Raw genomic sequence first — 22,169 nt, 5'->3', positions numbered from 1 at the left:
ATTTATATTTTGGGCTTATTCTATTATAAATAGAAGACCCTATGTGTATGTTCAATATAAGGAAGATTAATGTTATATATAGTTTTTCACTATATTCAACATGGTATCTAGAGCCAGGTTCTTTTGAGGAAAAAGTTTTTGGTGCCTCTATAGCTACATCTACTGTGGTTGGCGGTGGCGCCATCTATTGTCGTCGTCTATCGCTATCGTCTATTCACTATCGGATTTTTAGTTTCGACTGATGATCACATGGATTTGATCGTCTCGGTCAGGCGACCACCATGCCATTAACAATGCCTTCATCAGAACTCTTATGCGCTCTCAGTGCCTTTTTAAGTTATGAATTTGGTGCATTTTCCATTGTGCATGGTTGCATGTTTAGCAGCTATTCATAACATCGATGTTGCTTTTTTTTTTCTTTTTTAAGGTGCCTTGATTGAAGAATCTTAGATTTTTATAATTTCTCTCTCCTATTCATCCATGACTTCTTCCGCTGTTGTTTCTTCTGACCTCTCTTTTGTCACCATTGCGTTTGACCCATTCATATATGATTTTTTTCCATGAAAAATATGGTTTTTGTTAGTTTATTTATAGTTGTGGTGGCTCTCCAACAATTACCTCTTTATCCACTGGTGACATTCCTCAAGGGCAATTTGCAAGAAGAGATTTATATGGAGCAACCTCCCAGATTTGTAGATTTGTTGCTTAGGAGGAGTCTTTTGGGTTGATATACAATATTTATGCACTAGCCATTTATGCACTAGCCCGAGGGGTGTGTTAGATATATTATATTTATTTTATATTTATCTTTTATCTTTAGTTAGTTTGTTATTATTTCTTATTTGTATTTTGGGCTTAGCCCATTTCTTCTATTATAACTAGAGGACCCTACGTGTATATTCAACACAAGGGAGATTAATCTTATATATAGTTTTTATAAATACATAAGTACATAAATACATAAGTACATAAATACATAAATACATAAATACATAAACACATAAACACATAAACACATAAACACATAAACACATAAACACATAAATACATAAATACATAAATACATAAATACATAATACATATAAATACATAAATACACAAATAAATAAATACATAGATATATAAAAATACATAAATACACAAATACATAGATATATAAATACATAAATACACAAATACGTAAATACACAAATATGTAAATACAGAAATACATAAAAACATAAATACATCAATACAAAAATATATAATAAATACATAAATACATAGATAAGTAAAAGCATAAATACATAAATACATACATAAATAAATATATACATATATCAATACATAAATACATACATGTATAAACACATAAATACATAAATAGATAATTACATAAATACATAAATAAATAAATACATCAATACACAAATATATAAATACATAAATAGACAAATAGACAAATACACAAATACATAGACAAGTAAAAACATAAATACACAAATACATAAATACATACAAAAATAAATACATAAATACATACATATATAAATACATAAACAGATAAAAGAACTACACTGCATCATGCTTAATAGCCCAAGAATTAAAAGAAGAAGGGACAACAGAGTGACTGGCAGGAATCTCTTCGAAATTGTATACCAATTACTATAAAACAACAGAGAAGCATGGGTGCACCTGATGATGTCATGGTTTATTAAATAAAACACAAATCATATGCAGTAAGGCATGGCCAAGCCAATGACATCCTAACCCTCATACAAACACCATAGCTAGTGAATTTGATTTGAGGCTCAATTCGATTATAAATCAGGGAATGATATAAAATGTCTTTATTAAAAACAACATAGCACAATAAAGAAAGAAGTAATATGGTTTAAGTACAGGAAGTATGGCCAAACAGTCCCACGCAAGACAACATAACCCAATGAAAATCATTTTTGCGATATCTATGGACAGTCCAACAACATTGTGTGCAAAGAGGCAAGAGCAAACTTCTATAACATCCACCTCTGAGACGAACTATTTTTATATCTCTATCACATTTTTTTAACATCTTCCCATAGTGTTTGCGTTGATAATTGCATCTTTGTTTTCCAAGTTCTTTTTTTTGTTTTAAAATGTATTATTACCAAATGAACTCAAGAAGTCTACTAAGATTGATTGAGGTTGGAAGCTTTTTCTAGGATTCATGCACTCAATGAGGAAAACGCAATTATGTGTCACGTGATGTACGAAATGTATGACATTCGTGAAATTATATTCCATGTACATATTAAAATAATTTGTATTACATATGTTTGATTTGTATTACTTCATAAAAAAGAAATGTGATTTAAATTTTGATTAATAACAAAGAACAAATCAATTTTATTTGAACATAAGTTTCTATTTGTAATATTTTAATTATGGTGAAAAATATATTCATAAAACATTGGTAACAAAGTTTGAATTTAAAATGTTAAATCTAAAAAAGAACAGTAAAAATATGGCAACAAAGTTTGAATAACAAGAAAGCAACTAAGAGTTTTTATCATATTCTTCCTGGAGGATAAGTTTATTTTAAAATAAAGCATCGACTCATTTGAATGAGTCATCAATATTCTTTCAATATGTCATTCTTTAAACTGAATTGTTATTCAAGTGAATACAATTAATTTATCTCTTCAATACTGCATATTCCAAGTCTTTCTCTCAATTGCATGAACACTTCGTCTCAAGGTTTTGGTGACACTGTCAGTCAACCAATCCTTAGTACCACAATGTACTAATTCAATTTTCCTTGATTGGTCAATTTCCGAAGAAAGTGAAATCAAACATGAATATGCTTACTTCTATCATGTATAACTAGATTCTTTGAGAGTTTAATAGTTGAACTATTATAACAAATAATGCACTTATTTTGTTTAATCCCCAAACTCTCAAGTACACGCATCATCCAAATGCTTTGAATGACACATCCTGCTACAGAAATATGTTCAGGCTTAGTGGTGGATAATGATATTATAGGATGCTTCTTAGAACTTCAAGCAACTAACCTATTTGACATCTTAAAAAGATGCCTTGAGGTACTTCTTTAATCATCAAGGTCTTCCGCATAATCACTATCACAAAAGGCTACCAAATGCTCATCTCCTTTTTCTTTTCTTTTATAAAACAACCCCAATTCAGTGGTTCCTCTCAAGTAGCATAAGACCCTTTTCATCGCTTGTTGATGAACATTCGTTGGAGTACTCATGAAATGAGCCACTAGACTCAAAGCATACATCAGGTTTGGCCTAGTAACAGTTAAATACATAAGACTTCCCACCATTTGTTTATATGTGGTTGCATCAATCTTCAATCCTCCAGCATCTTTGGTTAGCTTGCACCTTGGAACGATTGGGTTTTTTAACTGAACAATTTTGTAAGCCGAATCTCCATTCCCTCTTCTTCTTCTTCTAATAGCCCGACTCCAGACTCATAGTCTCTCATCCGTGCTGGTGGCCTTCTTCTCCTTTTAAGAACCTTATTTCTTATGATTTCTGTTGTGCCGTCTTGAATTTTAGATTATAAATCCTTGTTTTTCTTAGTTTCTTCCTTTCATTCATATATAAGGTCAAGAGAATTGGTTTCTCCTTACTTCTTCCAATCTTATTTCTCCATTTTATCAAAAACTACATCTTGATTGATGATAATTTTGTTTGTCTTTGGATCATACATCCGAAAAGGTTTGGATTCTTCACTGACTCCCATGAATACGCATTTAATGTTTTTGTAATCTAGCTTCTTCCTCGTGACATCGGGAACATGTACATATCTTATACATCCAAACACCTTGAGGTGTACAATTGGTGGTTTTCTCTCATTCCAAGCTTCTTCTGGTGTCATGTTTGGCAAGACTAAGGTTGGACATCTATTTAGAACATGAGTGGCCAGGTTTGCTGCTTGGCCAATACTCTTTTGGAACATCTCGAGCTACAACCATGCATCTCACCATATTCATCAGGGTTTGGTTCATTCTTTCTGCAACTCCGTTCTATTATGGTGAATAGCTAGCGATGAGTTGTCTTGCAACTCCATTAGTGTTGCAGTAGTCATTAAATTCTGATGAGGTGAACTGTCTTCCTCTGTTGGTGCACAAACATGTTATGTTGTACCTTGTTTCCTTCTTAACTGATGACTTGAACCTTTTGAATGTATCAAAAGCTTCAGAATTGGTATGTAGAAAATAGGACCAAATTTTTCGACTATAATCATCTATAAAAGTAATTATATACCTATAAGACTGTGGGATGTAGGAATAATCGGGCCACATATATCTGAAGGGATGAGTTGTAGATGTCTAGAAGCTCTTCAAGTGCTCTTCTTTTGAAAAGGATGACGTCGGTTCTTTCCTGTCATACATATGGTGCATAACTTGGATTGGTTCTTTAATATTGGCAAGCCTTGTACCATCTTCCTATAGGCAAGTATCTGTAATCCTTTCATGTTAAGGTGACCAACCTTTGATGCCATAAACTCGTGATATTTTCAGAGGTTACATTGAAACAATCGACTTTTGATACATTGGTAGAAACAAAGGGAATTAATGCTAAAAGGACAAACATACGGTTTAGGGATATCATTGTTTGTATGATTAGTCCTTTAATATCATGATATATACTACAACATTCACTTTTAATTTGTATAGACAAATTTCGTTCTTGAAGATGACCAATGTTGAGCAAATTTGATTTGAGATCTAGAATGTAAAATACCTCTTTGATGACTACAATTCGTCCATCTATTTGCATTCAAATGTTGCCTTTTCCCATGATTATTAGTTTGAAATCATTTCCCAGCTTAACACTGTGCTTGAATGATTGATCAAGCTCAGTGAACCATTTCTTGTCTCCACTCATGTGGTTGCTCCATCCAGAATCCAAAAGTCATACTTCATCTAGTGCGACTCCTTGGATTTTCATATATGGCATAAGCAACATCTCTTCTTCTTCATTAGCATTTGTATGTTCTACATAATTTAAATAGGTGGGGCATTTGTATTGGAAGTGCCCTAGCTTGTGAGATCAATAACATTCGACCTTGGATTTGTCAAATGTTCTACCTCAACCTCTACCTCTGTCGCCTTGATATCCACTGCGCCTTCTACTTTTGTTGCTAAAATGTTCAATAGTTGCAGTTCGAAGAGCAGAATTGTCTCCCGTAACCTTCAATACTTGTTCAATCACTTCTTGTCATTTTATCTTGTGTTCATGCATAAGCAATGAGTTGTGCAGCTCATCTTCTGTCATCTTATTGATATCCTTCAATTCTTCAATTGAGCATATGATGTAGTTGTATTTGTCAGACAATGTGCGCATAATTTTTTCAACAATATGCTCATCCTTCATTGTTTCTCCTACTCCTCTCATGTCATTTGCAAGTATCATGACTCGAGAGATATAATCATTCACAGATTCGCCATTTTGCATTTTTAGAATTTCAAATTCCCTACGAAGCCTTTGGAGTTGTGCTTGTTGAACTCGAGCATTCTCCTGAAACTTTTGCTTCATTGAATCCCAAAGTGCTTTGGAGGTAACTTTGTTGGTGATTGTTTTCAAAATATTCTTATCAATAAATTGAAACAGATAGTTCTTTGCCCACAAATCATTCAGCTTTTGCTCCTCCAAGGTTCAATGTTATGCTCCTGTGAATAATTATAGTGTTTTTGGCTCATCATAGCCTTACTTTACTACGCTCCAGTATTTTTTTGATCGCAACAAAATTTTCATTAGCATTGACCAATGATCATAGTCTCCATCAAACTTTGAAATACTAAAAAAGCTATTATTGTAAGTCATTTTCACTCTATTATGCTCTCCTGTGTTTGATACTATGAGCTTTGATAGCACTGTTAAAATAAATGATATTAATACTTAATGTAGCTCTCAAACTTGTTTTATTCAATAGAATGATTTGCTTAATATAACAAATACATAAACAACAGAAAACATAAATGTAGATTCATGATTATATCATGACTATTTTTACAAAAAACAGCTAAGATTTCTTATATATTCCTGAATGATAAGTTTATTTTAAAATAAAACATCTAACTAATTTGAATGAGTAAGCAGTATTCTTCCAATACTTTCTATATATCCTTTCTATATAAAGTTTGATTTGTGACGGTGCAGAATATAATTTGTTTGATCCAAAATTTTAAGATATGGACTGAATTCATTGATGCACTCCTCCACAAACCACTGATTACAATTTACGATGTTTTTATTTCCCGCACAATTTCTGCATGCACCTTAACAAATTTTCAATGACCATTTTACTTTCTAAAAAATATGATTTTCAGAATATATATTTCAAAAACTTTCCGGAAATTGTGAAATTTCTGGAACACAACTTTTAACATAATATTTCCAGAATAAAATTTTTGAAATAGAATTTTCGAAATCAAATTTCTGGAATGCATGGAATAAATTTTGAGAAAAAGTTTTCAAAATAAAATTTTCTATATTAACTTTTCATAATGCATATAATGCCTTCTGGAATGACTTTTTCAGAACATTCATACATAAAATGCATTTTGGAAATAATTTTCCAGAATATATTCTGAAAGAGTACTTTTTCGCATTTTCCCTTTTTAGTCTGTAGTTTTCTCTTTCCTCTTCTTCTTTCTCTGCGTTGACAATGATAATAAAAGTGAAACCGGCAACAATGCTGTCATGCAGTTAGTGAAGGGTGTTTGAGTTATTTTTTTTATGGTTAATAATGTTTTTATTTCCCCAATTTATATGTAAAATTGAATTTTTTTTAAATATAATTTGGACCAAACTTTAAAGTTAGTGAATATATTCATAGTGTTAACTTTTTTAGGATTTATTAAATGAACTCATGTTTGAGTTACAATTTACTAAAATAATTCATTCTAAAACATATTTAAACATGTTGAAAAAAACTTAATATAATTGAATTATAAAGATTATAATTATTTATTTTTAAAGTTTGAAATTAAAATATATTAAAATTTAAAAGAATGAAGAGTTTTAATTTTGCATAAACTTTAAATAAATATATTTAACTGTATTTTTTTATTATTGAGCTGCAGTGATTATAGGGGTGCAGGTAGCCTTTACAATATGATAGCACTCGTCCATATAGCAGTCAATTTTAAGCCTTTTGTAAATTAGTATATTATTTTTATAGAGCTCCAAACTATGTGATAGTGTAAAACTTTATTTAGTAATATCTTACATTATACTTTTGTCTAGAGTTCTATGATATGCTTACATCAACACATTATATAACATGTATCTCTACTTTTCAACTGACCTTTATTTTATTTTATTTTTCTTCATTCGCACAACTGGAAGATACCTAATAAATCAAAGTAACAACAAATCTTAAAATTGTTATTCAAAATGCACGAATGTTGTTCCCTGTGTCCTTATAGAATTGAATACAAGTAAAATATTTCTTTAATATATGAAAACAGAAATATTAAATGATTTTAACTACTATTCTAATCCATATGAAAATAATTTAGTATGGAGCTAGTATGAAGGAAAAAAAATCAATCCATTGAGGTAATAAAATTTTGATAAATTTTAGAATAAATTATACAAACATTCTTCATATCAACTTTACAACAACATCCTAGTTTTCTTAAAACTCTCGAAATTTTCAAATTGTGGAAATATCATTATTTACAGTTTTTACGAGGTCGGTGCACACCTCTTTTAACATTGCGCATGCACATTTTTCAGACACATCATTAACTGTAATAATTACCATTACTTCTTAAGTGGAGAAACTATTTGTTTAAAGTTGTATTACATTTGGAGGGGCTGCATATGTACTTACAATACACAAACTATACGTTAACATTAATTTAATATTTTTAGTGTTATCCACTCATTTGTTGACATACACATTCAGGCTTCATTTTACCTTTACTTCCTTCTCCTTAAAATTCTGAAAATCTACACATTTAATTAATTTAATTATTCTAAACCTCAGGACTTGGTAACCAAAACATGAAATTTCACCTAAAGATATACCAAATCTTCTTTCAAATCTTAATATATAAATTTTTTACTAAATTTCTAGCCTAAGCTTTTAAAACGATTATATATTCCAAATTCATGATAAGCTCCCAAATATTTGAATTGAAAATAAGAATTTAAGATAAAAGTAGACACAGAGAAGGAGAAAATTAGTTTAATTTTAAAAATAAAGGGACTTACTTAATGGCAAAATAATCAAAGAATCAAATTTAATTAAAAAATAAAAAATTATTTAAAGTTAAGTCCTAATACACAGATGTAAATAACAGTGACAGCTAATGACTCAGCAGACAGAGCTTCTATGAGAAGACAACATGGTATTAGGTACAACTTCTAGCACTACACTTTCATTCATTGTTAAAAGCCCTCAATAAAACATATTTAGCCATAAAATAAGGTACTCTCCCCTACCCTCACCTAACTTTTTGTTTGGAATAACAATAAGCAATTAAACTTTTCAATTGTACCACCACACATAAGTGAATGACATCAGAGATCCTGCTTGGGACGCTAGGTATAAAGCATGAAATACCCACAAAATTTAACCCTCAGCCAGAAAAATGCACAAGTACCGAATGGAAATTTCTAAGACTACAGTGATTCACCTTGCACCCCTCTCCCAGACCAACCCCATAGTAGTGTATGATGCTTCATCTCAGTTCTTTTCATTCCTCTCTTCGGGAAACATTAGTGCAAAATTCTATTTCTTGCAAATTGAATTTGTTATAACTTTTGTTGTCATCGTAGTTTTCTCCAAATATTAACCTAGGTGAACTAAGATCGGGACAAGGATATAAAGAATACAAAGATACAGTGGCAAGTCAAAGAAGTAAAGTTGTTATACTTGCGGTCATCTGAAGTTGCAGCAACGAGCTCGACCTCTTGATAATTTGTCCCACAGACAGATCATCTGTCTTGGTGATTGGTAATGTGCAGTGAAGTAGCCCTCCATGCATCCATACTGACAAAACTTCCAGTTGTGGGAGTACTGGACTGGAGCAACAGTACTATTATATCTCTCAACCCACATTCCCATGCTTACATCCTCCATTTTAAAGAGCTGCCATCAGAATATATTTCAGTCATCAATGAATTTTATTGATGTGGCAACTTGGAAAGTGAGGAGGGAGGGGAGACTGCAAAGCTAAATGAAAAATATAAGGTTAACTAACCCTTAGCCTCCTATCCTTGTGTTGAGATAGGATGAACGTAACAATATCACTGGAAATTACATATGCAGGTCCATTTGCATAAGGAGGATATACTTCTTCTGGCCACTCCTGGAACAACAAAACACAATACCTCAGAATACAACAAAAAAAGAACAATTTATAGCATTCCCCGCATTATGTGTACTTGTCACCAAATGTTTAGACAAGCACAACAATTAAGGAAAAAAGAGTTCAACAAAAAAAATGTAATAAAATTATGAAACGCTACTGCACAAGTTCCAGTTAAAAGTAAAGGAGTAACACTGACAACTGGTTCCAATTAAAGAATTGAAAACATCTAAATCATATTTGTACTCCTACGCATATAAATGGTAACTAGTAGTGATCGTATTGCAGAAGCTCCGGTTTTCAGCCTGCCCTTTAAGGAACCTATTTAGGTACATAAAAAATATTACCCACACAAGTGTCCTGACTAATGGCATCGAAGAAGTTCTAAAGTTTTAATCCTCATGTTTTCAAGACCCTATATATGGGAAAACAAACTTCACTCACATCTTAGAGGGTAGGATGCACGGTGAACTAAAACACTAATCTCTAATATACTATGTTCGTATCATACTATTTTAGGTCCGAGGAGAGCTGGAAATTGATTGTTAAAATTAAAAAACAAGAAAAAATAAAGCATACAGAGCTCATGTATGTTGTCACTATCATAATACCTCATAAGTGACTGCCCATTTGCCATTTCTTAGAGGCCGATGTAAGAGATTGAGATTGCCCATATAAAGGGACTTTTCTGGGGCCACCTTCTCAATTTCCTTCAAGACGGTTTTCACCCTAATAAATGTATCGTCATCAATTTTCATGACATATGCAGCTGTCACATTCTGAATCTGCATAGATGAAAATTAATTTATATCCTCAAGATATTTAAGAGTTGAAGCAGGTTTAAGCAATTGAAGGAAAGAATTAAATAAATTGAAGGGAAAGCAGTTTTCAGTAGCTGAAAGAATTGAACTCACCCCATATTCACAAATGGCTACAGTTTTAAGAACAACAAGCTCATAGCGATCCATAAAGGGCAAAATGACAATATCACCAAAATAAGCAGCCTCCTTCTTCAGCACTGCATTCACTTCCGTCCTTGTATTCTATAATTGTTATTTACAACAGGCAAGAAACCAGAAAATTTAGCCATATAATATCACTACTACGAGGGAGAGAAACATGAAACAAAAATACACAATACCATCTACAAATTCCAAACAAACCCAAAACTCAGATTTTCATATGTACACATTGATTGCACATTTCAAGTACTTAAGTATAACTAATAGTGTACAAATTTTAACAAATGATGTTCTTTTCAGTAATTGCATTATATTTCAAACAGGTATTTCAGCATAGAAAGTATCTCATGAAAATCCAACTTCTTAGTGTATATTTGCGATTCTATCAGTATGCATACTGTAGAAAATCAGTGTAGACGTTAGGTTTCTTGATAGAACAAACCCAAATATAGGAAAACACACACCACCCAGCACGTAAACACACCAGAACATACACTGTATGTTAGGTTCTTTATCCAAGAACCTAGGAAAAACTCACTCCTTACTCTTCAAACACACACTCCGACAAAGAAATGCTTCTTTTATTCACTTTCAATCAACAGAAAGAATACAGAGAGCTTAACCTCTCCCCCTCAGGACAATGAGTCCTGATCAACAATTCAATAAGGCCAAAAAGATCCCTCCCCCAAACTAATCACAACTATTTATACAAGTTCAAAAGTTTTTCCCCGCTCCCCCTAACTGCCCAAACAGTTAGACCAACTAACTATGTTTCTTTCTTCTCTCATAGACTAATAACGGTCTAACACTGTATGTACCTGGTTTTATTGCATTCATGAAGAAACACAAGGAATTACAAGAAAGATACTTGGCCTAGCCACGCTCTCCTTCCCCCACAGGACAAAACTTTTTCAACAACCCTCAACGAGCCCCCAGCCCACTTATAAATAGCCTTCCTTTTAGAAAAGACTATACTCTCTTAACCTTTCAACTTACAGCTAGTTTGCTATTTTTCTTTATACACATTCCATTTCCTAACATTACTCTCCCTGCTGCCCGAATTTACACTTCCTGCTGCCCGAATTTACACTTTTTTCTGTTGGCAAAGAATTTCTGTTGCAGCAGTGTTCCCAGCAGTTGCCTCAAATGATTTATATGATCTTCCCAAGACTTATTGTAGACCAGTATATCATAAAAAAAAACCAGGACACTTCCTCAATTATTTGTGGAGGATGGTGTTCATGGCACATTGAAAGGAAGCCAGGCCATTAGTTAGCCCAAGGGCATAACTAAAAATTCATAAATCACGTGGTGAGTGTTAAAACCTGTTTTTTGGATATCAGCCTCATTCATGCGTATCTGGGGATAACCTGCCTTGATATCCACTTTTGAGAAGAACTTGGTTCCATGAAATTCATCTAATAATTCTTCAATAATAGGCATAGGAAATTTATCCGGAATGGAGGCATTGTTGAAAGCCCTATAATCTATGTAGAACCTTCAGCTTCCATCCTTCTTTTTGACAAGTACAATTGGCTTGAGTTTGGACTGTTGTTGGGTCTGATTATTCCCATCTTAAGCATTTCTGAAACTTATGTTTCTATCTCTGATTTCAGCAAGTGTGGGTACCTGTAGGGTCTTACATTAACTGGATTCTCCCCTTCTTTGATGGGAATCTTATGATCCATTGTTCTATGTGGGGGTAATTCCAGAACCTCCTGGAAAATGCCATTATACTCCTCCAAGACTCCCTCCAATTCAGCTATTTTCCTTGGGGATAAATCTGTCTGTCTCTCTTCATTTCTCTCCACATCCGCAGCCGTTAATTCCCACACTAACGTGACTGCTTCTATCTTTGTTTCCTTCAACAAAACCTGGGAAGTTACAACTCTTTTAGCGAGGGTGGGGTCTCCCCTTATCTTTATTTGTTGTCCCTTCATATTAAAACACACGGTTAAGGTCCTCCAGTTAACCTTAACCTCTCCCAAATATCCAACCATGCCATACCCAAAATCAAATCAGCTCCTCCTAACTCAAAGAGGAAAAATGTTTCTTTCACCTTATGTTCTTCCAGCTGCACTTCTATATCCCTGCAGCACCCCCTAGTCTGTTTCTTATGGTCGTCTCCCAGTTTGATGGTATGGAGGAATGTCTTCCACCTGCAAACCCAGTTCTGCCACTAATTTTGTGGAAACAAAATTGTGGTTGGCCCAACTATCTATCAGAATTAGAACTCTTCTCCCATTAACCCATCCTTGGAGCTTCATGGTATTGGTTGGTATTAACCTCACAAAAAACCGGTATAAGGTGAGACTTACACCCATTTATATACTCTAAATTGATCTTATCTCTAGTTGGTGTGAAACTTCCAACTCTAAACTGAGTATTGTATGTTTCTTGGAGATAGTCTGGCAACATAGAGGAGCAAAAAGAAAGATAGAGTATTTCGTTCTAATGCAGAAGCTGAATTCCGAGCTCTTGCACAAGGGGTGTATGAAGGACTCAGGATGAAAATCATTTTGGATGACCTTAAAGTCAAGGTGGACAACCATGTGCAACTACATTGTGACAATAAGTTTGTCATGAGCATTGCCCATAATCCAGTACATGACAGGACCAAACACATTGAAATTGACAGACATTTTATCAAAAATAATCTAGACAGAGGCTTTGTGATTACAACTCATGTCCTTACCGAACTTTAGATAGCAGAGGGCTCCCTCCGGGTAGATTTCAAGATCTTGTAGGCACGTTGGGAATAATTGATATTCATTTACCAACTTGAGGGGGATTGTTGTAGTTAGAGAAAATATCTATAAAATCTTCTTAATTAGAGAAAATATCTATAGAATCTTCTTAATTAGAAAAAATATCTATAGAATCTTCCTAATTAGAGAAAATATTTGTAGGATCTTCTAGATTATTTTTCAATATATTGTTTCCTTATTTCCCTTTTCTTAGAAGATTAGATTGCCACAAATAGAGGTAAGGAGAATGTAATTGATATAAATGAAAATAATAAAGTCACTCTCTTTTTCATGTTGTTCCTTCCCTCCAAATCTCCTATTCAAAGCTATGGTTAATTCCTCCCAAGAAGGGTTCTTGGTCTTTTGCTTCCAGAATCTGAACCAATGGTTGGCATTACCCTCCATGCTGATAAAGGCTAAGCCCAATTTCTCCCTTGAACTAATTTTCTGAATCTCAAAATAAATTTTCAGCTCTCCCTATCCAGCCTATAAGATCATCTCCTTTGAAGGAAGGTAATTCCACCCTCTTCATCCATTGTCTCTGACTTCAACATTCACTTTCTCCTGATCGTCGGCCCACCTCTCAATCCATCTCTCCAATGCTCCAATTCGCCCTTCCATATCTCCTCCTCCTTGATCCGGCAGGCTGGACCAAAATTGTCAGGTTCCTTGATAGAACAAACCCAAATATAGGAAAACAAACACCATCCAGCACATAAACACACCAGAACATACATTATATGTACCTCGTTTTATTGCATTCACAAAGAAACACAAGGAATTACAAGAAATATACTTGGCCTAGCCACGCTCTCCTTCCCCATAGGACAAAACTGATCCTGTCCACCTTCTCTCAACTTTTTCAACAACCCTCAACGAGCCCCCAGCCCACCTCTGTATAGTCTTCCTTTTAGAAAAGACTATACTCTCTTAACCTCTCAACATACAGCAAGTTTGTTAGTTTTCTTCCTTCTTACATACACATTCCATTTCCTAACAGTAGACCATATGATCTTAATGACTCTAATACCAAACCATTAACCAATTATTCAAAAAGCTTAAGCTATTAGGAGTGTGGAAAGGCATATGTATGGTTGGTATATGAAACACTACTATGCATTGAGTTTATGGTTTAACCATATATGTCAGTCTCATCTAATGCATTAGCATGTGAATTATAGCAACAATATGCGCTGAAGTTTGGAAGAATAAAAGTTGTACTTGCAGACATCTTTTTCAAAAAGAATAGCTTCACAGAACCCAACCCAAAACAGCTTAGTCAAGGTGCAACTATCCCAACTCCTAAAAGTCTCTTACCATTTACATAGCGTTCTTAAGTCACACACCAAGGTCAATGGGTTCCATTGTCAATGGGGATCAAATAGCCTGTACTGGTAACGAACTTCGGTCCTAAAGTATTATTTTTTTCTGCTAAGGTAAATTCAGTAGTAAATATCAAGTCAGGCTTCATTTAACCGAAACAAATTTCATTAATTACTGTAAAACATAATCACTCCTTCCACTACCCAAATGTAAATTATAGCACAAAACTCCAAACATAAGTATAATTAATATGCTTGGTTGGTTAAGTGAAAAACTCATGGTAAGAGCTCAAGTTTTCTTCTGATTTTATTATATTTGAAAGATCACACCGTTGCCTATCAAATGAATTTGATACAAGATCTCTGACACACCAATCCTGATGTTGTAACTCCAAATTCTATTTGCAATAGATAACCAATACATGCTTGATGTCAAACCAGATGTTCTATCATTTCCTCATCATGATTTAAACACAAAATTTTCCTTAGAACTTCCAAGAAATAATCTAGGAAAGTTGTTTTTTCCTTGTACATGAAACGTTTAATGTACCCTATGACATTCTTAGTATCAGGTGTCTATTTGTGCTCATGTTGTTAGGGAATCACTATATGCCAGATATAAATAAAGATAAAAACCTTACCAGTGCCACAAAGAATCGTGCTACTACATTTGAAGACTGGATTGAAGCAGATTGCATCCATGTCTTTCTAACAGCCATGCGTTCTGCAAAGTGATTTGAAGCCGAAAGAACTCCAATGAAAAGTTTAATAGGATGTTTTGGTAAAGGTCTGGCTTTCCAGGTCTCTGACATTTCCAGTACTCTTTGAGGTGAGAAACTAGGATGGGAAGTTGGAAGAGAAGTAGCATAAATTGAATGAACATCCAAATCCCCTTTAACTGCCAATCCTGTAGCATCCTCAAGTGTAAATCCCTGAAAATAGAAAGAAAATAATGAGACGGGAAAAAAATCTGCTGACCAACAGCAGCAGATTATAGAAAAATGGGAATAAATTCCAGGTATTCTCAAAGTTTAAGCTATGGGCGTCACCCTTCAACGTGTATAACATGAGCTATTACCATTAATACAAACTGTTGAGGGAAAACCAAAATTCTAAATCTACATGTCATAATATACGTAAAAGAAATTCACCAAAAAATTTCAAACTCACTAAAGCAAATAAAAAACACATATCGCACCAGATTATGATCATTAAGAAGCTAGATATGCAATTTCACACCATATGGATGTTTAGCACAGTCATTAAATGAAAACACCTAATATTATCTCATGAAGAAACTTACAGTCCGATATGGAAATGAAGTTACATGGCGACCTCCAATATTAATATGGTATCCATCAACACCGGCACGCAGTGTAAGGACAAACATTCTGCCCTCTATTAAAGGGAACGGCCAGGTCATTTCTGGCTTTTGCTCACGTCCTATAAAACGCTTAAACCATGATGTTGTCTTGGTCTCTTTAGAGTCTATAATGTCATTCCGCATCCATTTCTCACACCGTCTGTATCCATCAACTGTCAAATAAAATAATATAAAATTACAAGGATACATACAGATATATGTCATATACATCACCAGACTACCACCAGACTCACCATAAGCAACTGGAATATCATAAAAAGTAAAACAAAAATATTCATAAAACTACTAAAAGCTGAAAGATATAAGACCCTCCAAAGTTTCATCCATTCTAGCAATATAACTTAACTGCAATAACCATTACATTTTTTATATTTTACAGCTTTATTAAAATAGACCAATCGGGAAGGTAAAAATTATTACTCTGATGATCACGTAATAGCCAAGTAGTAAGGTGCACCTATTTTCATTATTTGTTAGAGTTTTCTTATTCCACATTTACAATGATATCAAATGCATTTTATTTTAAATAATGCCAGCGAGGGATACTCAATTCTGCAATACTTTTTTCTTTCTAAATAACTTGCTTCAACATGAATATGAAATATGATACATCATACCAAGCATTTCTTCTTCATCCCCAGATGGCAGACCATCACATCTTTGAGAGGCTCCCCAGTGCATTCTGTAACAGGTATTATGCTCAATCACAGGTCGTTTGCTCCAATCCCCCCTAATTCGAGGATTCAAGTGGAGGATCTTTGGAGGATCCTCCCCATCCACTGACTTAAGCCCTTGCAATTCAACCATGAATTGTGAAACGGAAACCAACCCTCCATCTTTCTTTTTCTTGGAAAGCTGTGGAACATACTCCTTATGAGCATAATGGGGTGTCCCAACCACAGTGATCGAAGAACCAGCTGCAAGACCACATGGAAGAAACATTAAATTATCTCCTTTCATCAACTCGTCCCCATTAATGGACACCCAAGAAGGGCATGACTCAGGCTTTCCATCAAGCACAGAACTTTTTACCGGCTCCTTCTCATCAACGTTATCTACTTCCTGCCAAGCCTTCAACCCCAATATCCATGCCTCCTCCTCCATCTTCTCAAGCACAGACAAATCGTTGGTCCTCTTAAATTCCTGCATTATCTTCCCAGTTATCCTACCATATCGAGGCGGAATATGCATCGTAGACTCTGGAAGACGCTCTTCCTCTTTCTTTGGCTCCGTGTTTGGCCTCAAGGGGGCACCCTGGTCCCTACTATCTTCCAATCTCCTGTGAAATGCATCTCTATAAACAGAACTCACAATAGACTTGCTCAAATCTGAATCTTCAGAGTCCAAAACAGCTGCCCCCTCCAACCTATTATAACTCTCATCCCCACTTAACGTTGACACAATTCTTAAAAGCTGTGGAAATTTACATGACACAAACAACAAGTACAACACCCCAATGCCAAACAAAAAGTGAGACAGTCTAAACCTCCGCATGTTGGGAGGATCACTTTTCGTTTTCTTCATCTCCAACAAAACAACACTCTACAAACACAACAACAGTCTCCTCGCCCCACAGACCAAATTTGGAAGGCAAACCCACACTCAAATTCTCAACAAAAATATAACGGTCCTACATTAGGCAACAGTGCCAGACATTTTCAAAGGAATCAGAAGAATCAAACCTCAGCGATGCGGGAGAGATCGAGCTTCGGAAATCAACCAATGTAACAAGGAATCAACAAATTGGGAAGAAACCCGTTTCAATTGGACCCGGAGAACCATTAAAGCTTCAAGCTTTAGACAGAACTCCGCTAGAAAGTCGATCTCCACCCTGAACCCTAATGCGCTACCCTGTAACGTGAATGCTATGAGCCTGGAAATGAACGCTGTAATGATGACATTTGAAAAAAAAGGGGAGGGGACCCAGAATTTAAAATACTGATAATAAATAAATAAAATAAAAGAAGAAGAAATCACTGAGGAAAAAGAAATTAATGTTTGTCACTTTATTTTATTATTTAATTTCTCATAACCAAACTCCGATAATAACTATAACTAGGTTCCTTTATAATGTCCTGATTTCATTTCCAAGGAGCATTTCGAATTTTGTACTGTTGCGCTTAGTTACTACCCAGGACAACAAATATTAATACTGACATAAATAATCCTATGATACAATATTTTACAGTTTAAATTTACACAAATGATTAATGTTAACATCACTTTTTTTCATTTGGATTGGACAAGAAACTCTTAAAAAGAATAGATGAGTTGTTTTAATAAATATCAGTTTGTCATCCAACCTAACAGAATAAATCATATTAAGTGTTTTTATAAAATATAAGGATTATATTAAATTAAAAATAAATAATAAAATAATTGAACGATAACTATAAATATAAAAAAAAACAAAAAATGCTATTAAGTCTAATTTGTTTTCTTTCCACTAAGTTGAGGATGTTTTATTTAATTGACAATATTTTACCACAAATGAAAAAAAATTGTTTAATCGAAATAAATATATTGGTAATGGAGATATAAAGAAGAGAAAATATAAGTTGATTTCCATTATTAAGGTGAAAAATGATTGAAATATGTAGTTTATCTAATATATATATTTTTGGTGAAAGGTTTTTTGTTTTGATCGTTTTGGGCATATGTGCCTTGCTTCAACACTAATTAGCTTTTGTGGAGTGTTTGTACCTTGTGCAACCTTCTTTATTAGTTGAGGGAACCACGTTCTCATCATTTGCCGTCCTACGTTTCTTGTTATCTAAGAAGTTTGCATCAGACAAAGTAATACATTAAAATATCCATTAGCTCAATTTTCTTCATTTTTAGTTACCAAATTCACAAGTTTATTCTTTACCTATGTAACATTAAAGTTAGATGCTAACTTAAACCTCATCGTTCGTCTATCCTAGGTTTTCTTTTTTCTCTTTTGCAATTGGGACTGTCCTTCTATAGAAAAAAACCTTTTTTACAAGTTTATATATCACAAGAAAGTATATGTTTAAATTGTTATATAGTCAATAAATTATATGTTTAAATGCCAAATAAATACGTTAGCTTATTACTTGAAATGCTTTTTAAAAGCTTAAATCACTTTTCTACTGACAATAATGATATTTCTTGGTGACTAACATGGACCAACTTGTGTGATTGGAAAGAGTTTTCTGAAAAATAAAGAATTTATGTTTAACATTATAGGCAATCCACTACACTATGTAATATAGCTTAATTATTTTTAAGCTATATTTAAATCAAAAGAAAAAAAATAGTATTATTTAGCATTGTTAAAAGATTTACAATAGAGTTTTTCAGATAATATTTATTTCATTTTAATTCACTTTATAGCTTTATTTTAACTGTAAAGTATTAAATATAATAAAATACTCTTCATTAATTTTTGTCGTTTCCTTTTCTTTTCCAATAACATAATAAAAGTGATTCATCCTATATCATGAAAATATTTAAATTTGTATTTATTTTATTACACCTATTATATATATATATATATATATATATATATATATATATAATATTTTCTTCATAATTTTATATTTTATAATTTTATTATTAGTGTTTGGTGTAAAGTGTTTAGTAAAACTTTTTCATTGAATTTAGCATATTTCATCTCAAAGTATGTTAATATATTTTTGATGTATTACTTTCATACTTAAAAAAATTCTTCAAAACTCAATCCTTTCCAATTTTCATTTCAAAATCTTCTCAATTATATTTATATTCTTCATCTTAATTTTAAAACCAAATAATAACTTTAACTTTTTAAATTTAGTCTTGTCACAAGATACCATCAACAACATGTTAAAAAACTCACCATTTTTCACATCTTCATAAATACATAGATTATAAATACTTTTGTTGTGTATCTTAAGATATGATAAACTGATTAAACCTCTCATTGTCTAGAAAATTGGTTAAATTTGTACAACAACCCTTTTAGCTTACTCATATACTCTTCCTTATCAACCACATCGAAACATTCTAGTTAACACATCAAAATGATTTTCTCCAATTGGTCATGGAGGAAACGAATCATCACATTGAGTTGTTCAAACTCCATGTATCAACTTTCTACTAAAGTAAGCAAGATCCTAATGGATGTGTCTTTGGTTACCAATTTAGCCTTGAACCACACAAATTCTAATGTAAGAATTTTTGCATATGCATGATCATAATCTTATTGTTGCCTTGGAAACAGACAACTATATCATGAAACATGGATGGGAGAGACAACTCCATACGATGACTAACACATAGGCCAAAATATCAATCAACTGTGATATTAAAAACTTTTATTTTTGCTTGAGACCTTTTAAGCAAGGCTTTAGAATCAAACAATTATCATCAATGTAGTAACTAATTAGTGCATCATTCATGGATGTTACAAGTCTATAAAGTGATTCCTTGAAAGAGAACTATTGTAAGACCTAGGAAAATGAATTTATGGAAAGATGGTTTGGATGTCAATTATGCTTATTAAAATAAGAAATTTTAAACAAAAGTGAAGTGTAACATACTTGGTTAGAGCTCCTTGTTATGAGTTGATGGTCATGACTTTGATTTTGTTGTGTGCATAAAATTTGTTTTATTTTATTATTTTTTTAACTGACATGTTATATGTGCATATATTTATATGGTTTGTTACCTTGTGAGTTTTATAGAAGTGAAGGGTTGTAGGCAAATGCATTGAATATGAACACAAGAACAATAGATAACAAAAAAATTAAGGACAATTAATGTGGTTTTAACGGTGCAATATTTTTTTAAGCGTAAGTTTTAGGTGTTGAGAATGAGTGAATGTGCAAAAACAGTCTAAGGGTGAAAGACATGAGTTAGTGTTGGCTTTGGAGATTTTTTACTTTTTTGGAGTGCGAGAGGAAACAAGGGATTGTGTTGTGCAGTTAGGAACGTAAAGAGTTGAAGAATTTTTATGTGGATTTAGGTAAAGGGTACTAACCTTTATCTTTTGTTATGTGAAAAGATGATGACATGATCATGTATGGATTGGACGTGTGTTCTGAGTGTTGTTTAGAAATGTTTGTAAGCATGTGTTGCTATGTTAAGCATGAATTTTTCATTATTGGTTATATTTGGCGAGTTTCCATAACTTTGTTGGATGGAATGTATTTTCGGTATTTTAGGGTGCATAATTTGATTTCAAGAGCACCAAGACCAGGTATGTGATCATCCTTTTAGTTTAAGAAAATTCTACTTTTTTATGTAATGGAATGATTGTAGTAATTGACATTGTTGAGAGTTGAAGTATTTATTGTTTATGCTTCAAAAGAAATGTATACATGTTTTTGGTGCATAGTTTTGGATATGGTAGTGATCAATTTAATGGTTCAGCAGTGTTCAATGGTCATATTTTGTGGTTTAGTGAATAAAATATGGACCGTTATAATAGTTAAGTCTATGGAAAATTGGTTTTGAAAGTTGACACATGGTTTTGAAAAGTTATGCTTGGAAATAGTCTTAATGTAGGGATATGTTTTGGTTAACAATAGTCTTGGTGTAGTGGTATTTGTTTTTTGTTAAAATAAAATTGAGTTGTGTTATAAGAACTTGAATGTGCAATATGTGAAGTGTTGGTCTGAGTAGATGTGTTGGTGTGTTGCTTTTATTGACATGAGGAGTAGTATGTGCATATGTATTAAGCTTAAAAATAGAAGAAGTCATGGGGTTTATGTGTGTGAATCATGTTGTTTAAGAGTGGATAAGTGCTGGAGAGAATTAAATTGGTGTTGCTAAGGGGATTTTAACGAGTTGTTGGAGTAATTTGTGAAGTTTAGTAATTAACAGAACCGATGCTGGATTATATTAAATGGAATTTTTTTTTATGGGCTGAGTTGTGATGGATAGTTGAGGTGTTAAAGTGTTTTAAGTTGTTCTAGAATTTTAATTGAGTTGAGTTTTGTAGTAATATGTTTATGAATCATATTGTGTATTTTTTAGAGTTGTAAGAGTATTAGGCTTTGTTGTTTAAGGTTGACGTGTTATTGTTGTTTTGGTCGAGCCTCTTTGTGCCTTTGGCTAGATTATGTAAGTTGTTCTTCAAGTTATGCATGTGTTGCAAGTTAAACATGTTATTTATGAGTTGTGCATGTTGTTTTTGGGTTGTATGAATTGATGGTCGAGTTGTGTGTGGGCATTGTTAGAAATAAAGAAGCTTGTTTCTCAACACTAAGAGGGGGGAGGGGTGAATTAGTGATTTATAAAAATGTGCACTTTTCAATTCTTTTTGCAGAATTAGAATGATCTTTGAAACTTTCTTGTGCAGTAATTAAAGTGTGTATGCAATGAAATGTAAAGAGATAGAGAAAGAAGATCAAACACAATTTTTATCTTGGTTTGCCTCAATGCCTACATCCAGTCACCCTTCCAATCAACCACTGATTGAAGGATATT

At 33.1% G+C, this 22,169-nt stretch overlaps 1 protein-coding gene across 1 annotated transcript; it reads right to left on the bottom strand.

Moving 5' to 3' along the window:
- Positions 1-8,223: 8,223 nt before the first annotated feature.
- LOC124846890 (hydroxyproline O-galactosyltransferase GALT2-like) lies at positions 8,224-17,654 on the bottom strand. The gene is made up of 7 exons (XM_088104034.1): positions 16,352-17,654; positions 15,654-15,886; positions 14,992-15,282; positions 10,234-10,362; positions 9,931-10,104; positions 9,212-9,319; positions 8,224-9,099 (listed from the first exon to the last, which is right to left on the bottom strand). The coding sequence occupies exons 1-7, from the start codon at positions 17,256-17,258 to the stop codon at positions 8,890-8,892; spliced, it is 2,052 nt and encodes a 683-aa protein (XP_087960160.1). The 5' UTR covers positions 17,259-17,654; the 3' UTR covers positions 8,224-8,889.
- Positions 17,655-22,169: the final 4,515 nt, after the last annotated feature.

This window comes from Vigna umbellata, chromosome 1 (assembly GCF_029865625.1).
Source record: "Vigna umbellata cultivar VRB3 chromosome 1, Vumbellata_1.0, whole genome shotgun sequence".
NCBI lineage: Eukaryota > Viridiplantae > Streptophyta > Magnoliopsida > Fabales > Fabaceae > Vigna > Vigna umbellata.
This window is presented reverse-complemented; position numbering and strand designations above follow the sequence as displayed.

What these genes read in the sequence shown, in the direction of transcription:
- LOC124846890 (XM_088104034.1), bottom strand. Translation starts at nt 17,258, where the DNA reads ATGAAGAAAACGAAAAGTGATCCTCCCAACATGCGGAGGTTTAGACTG. An exon ending in CACGATTCTTTGTGGCACTG is followed by an intron (nt 10,363 to 14,991) that starts GTAAGGTTTTTA and finishes TAACAATTATAG; the next exon opens with AATACAAGGACGGAAGTGAA. An exon ending in TAGCCATTTGTGAATATGGG is followed by an intron (nt 10,105 to 10,233) that starts GTGAGTTCAATT and finishes TCATCTATGCAG; the next exon opens with ATTCAGAATGTGACAGCTGC.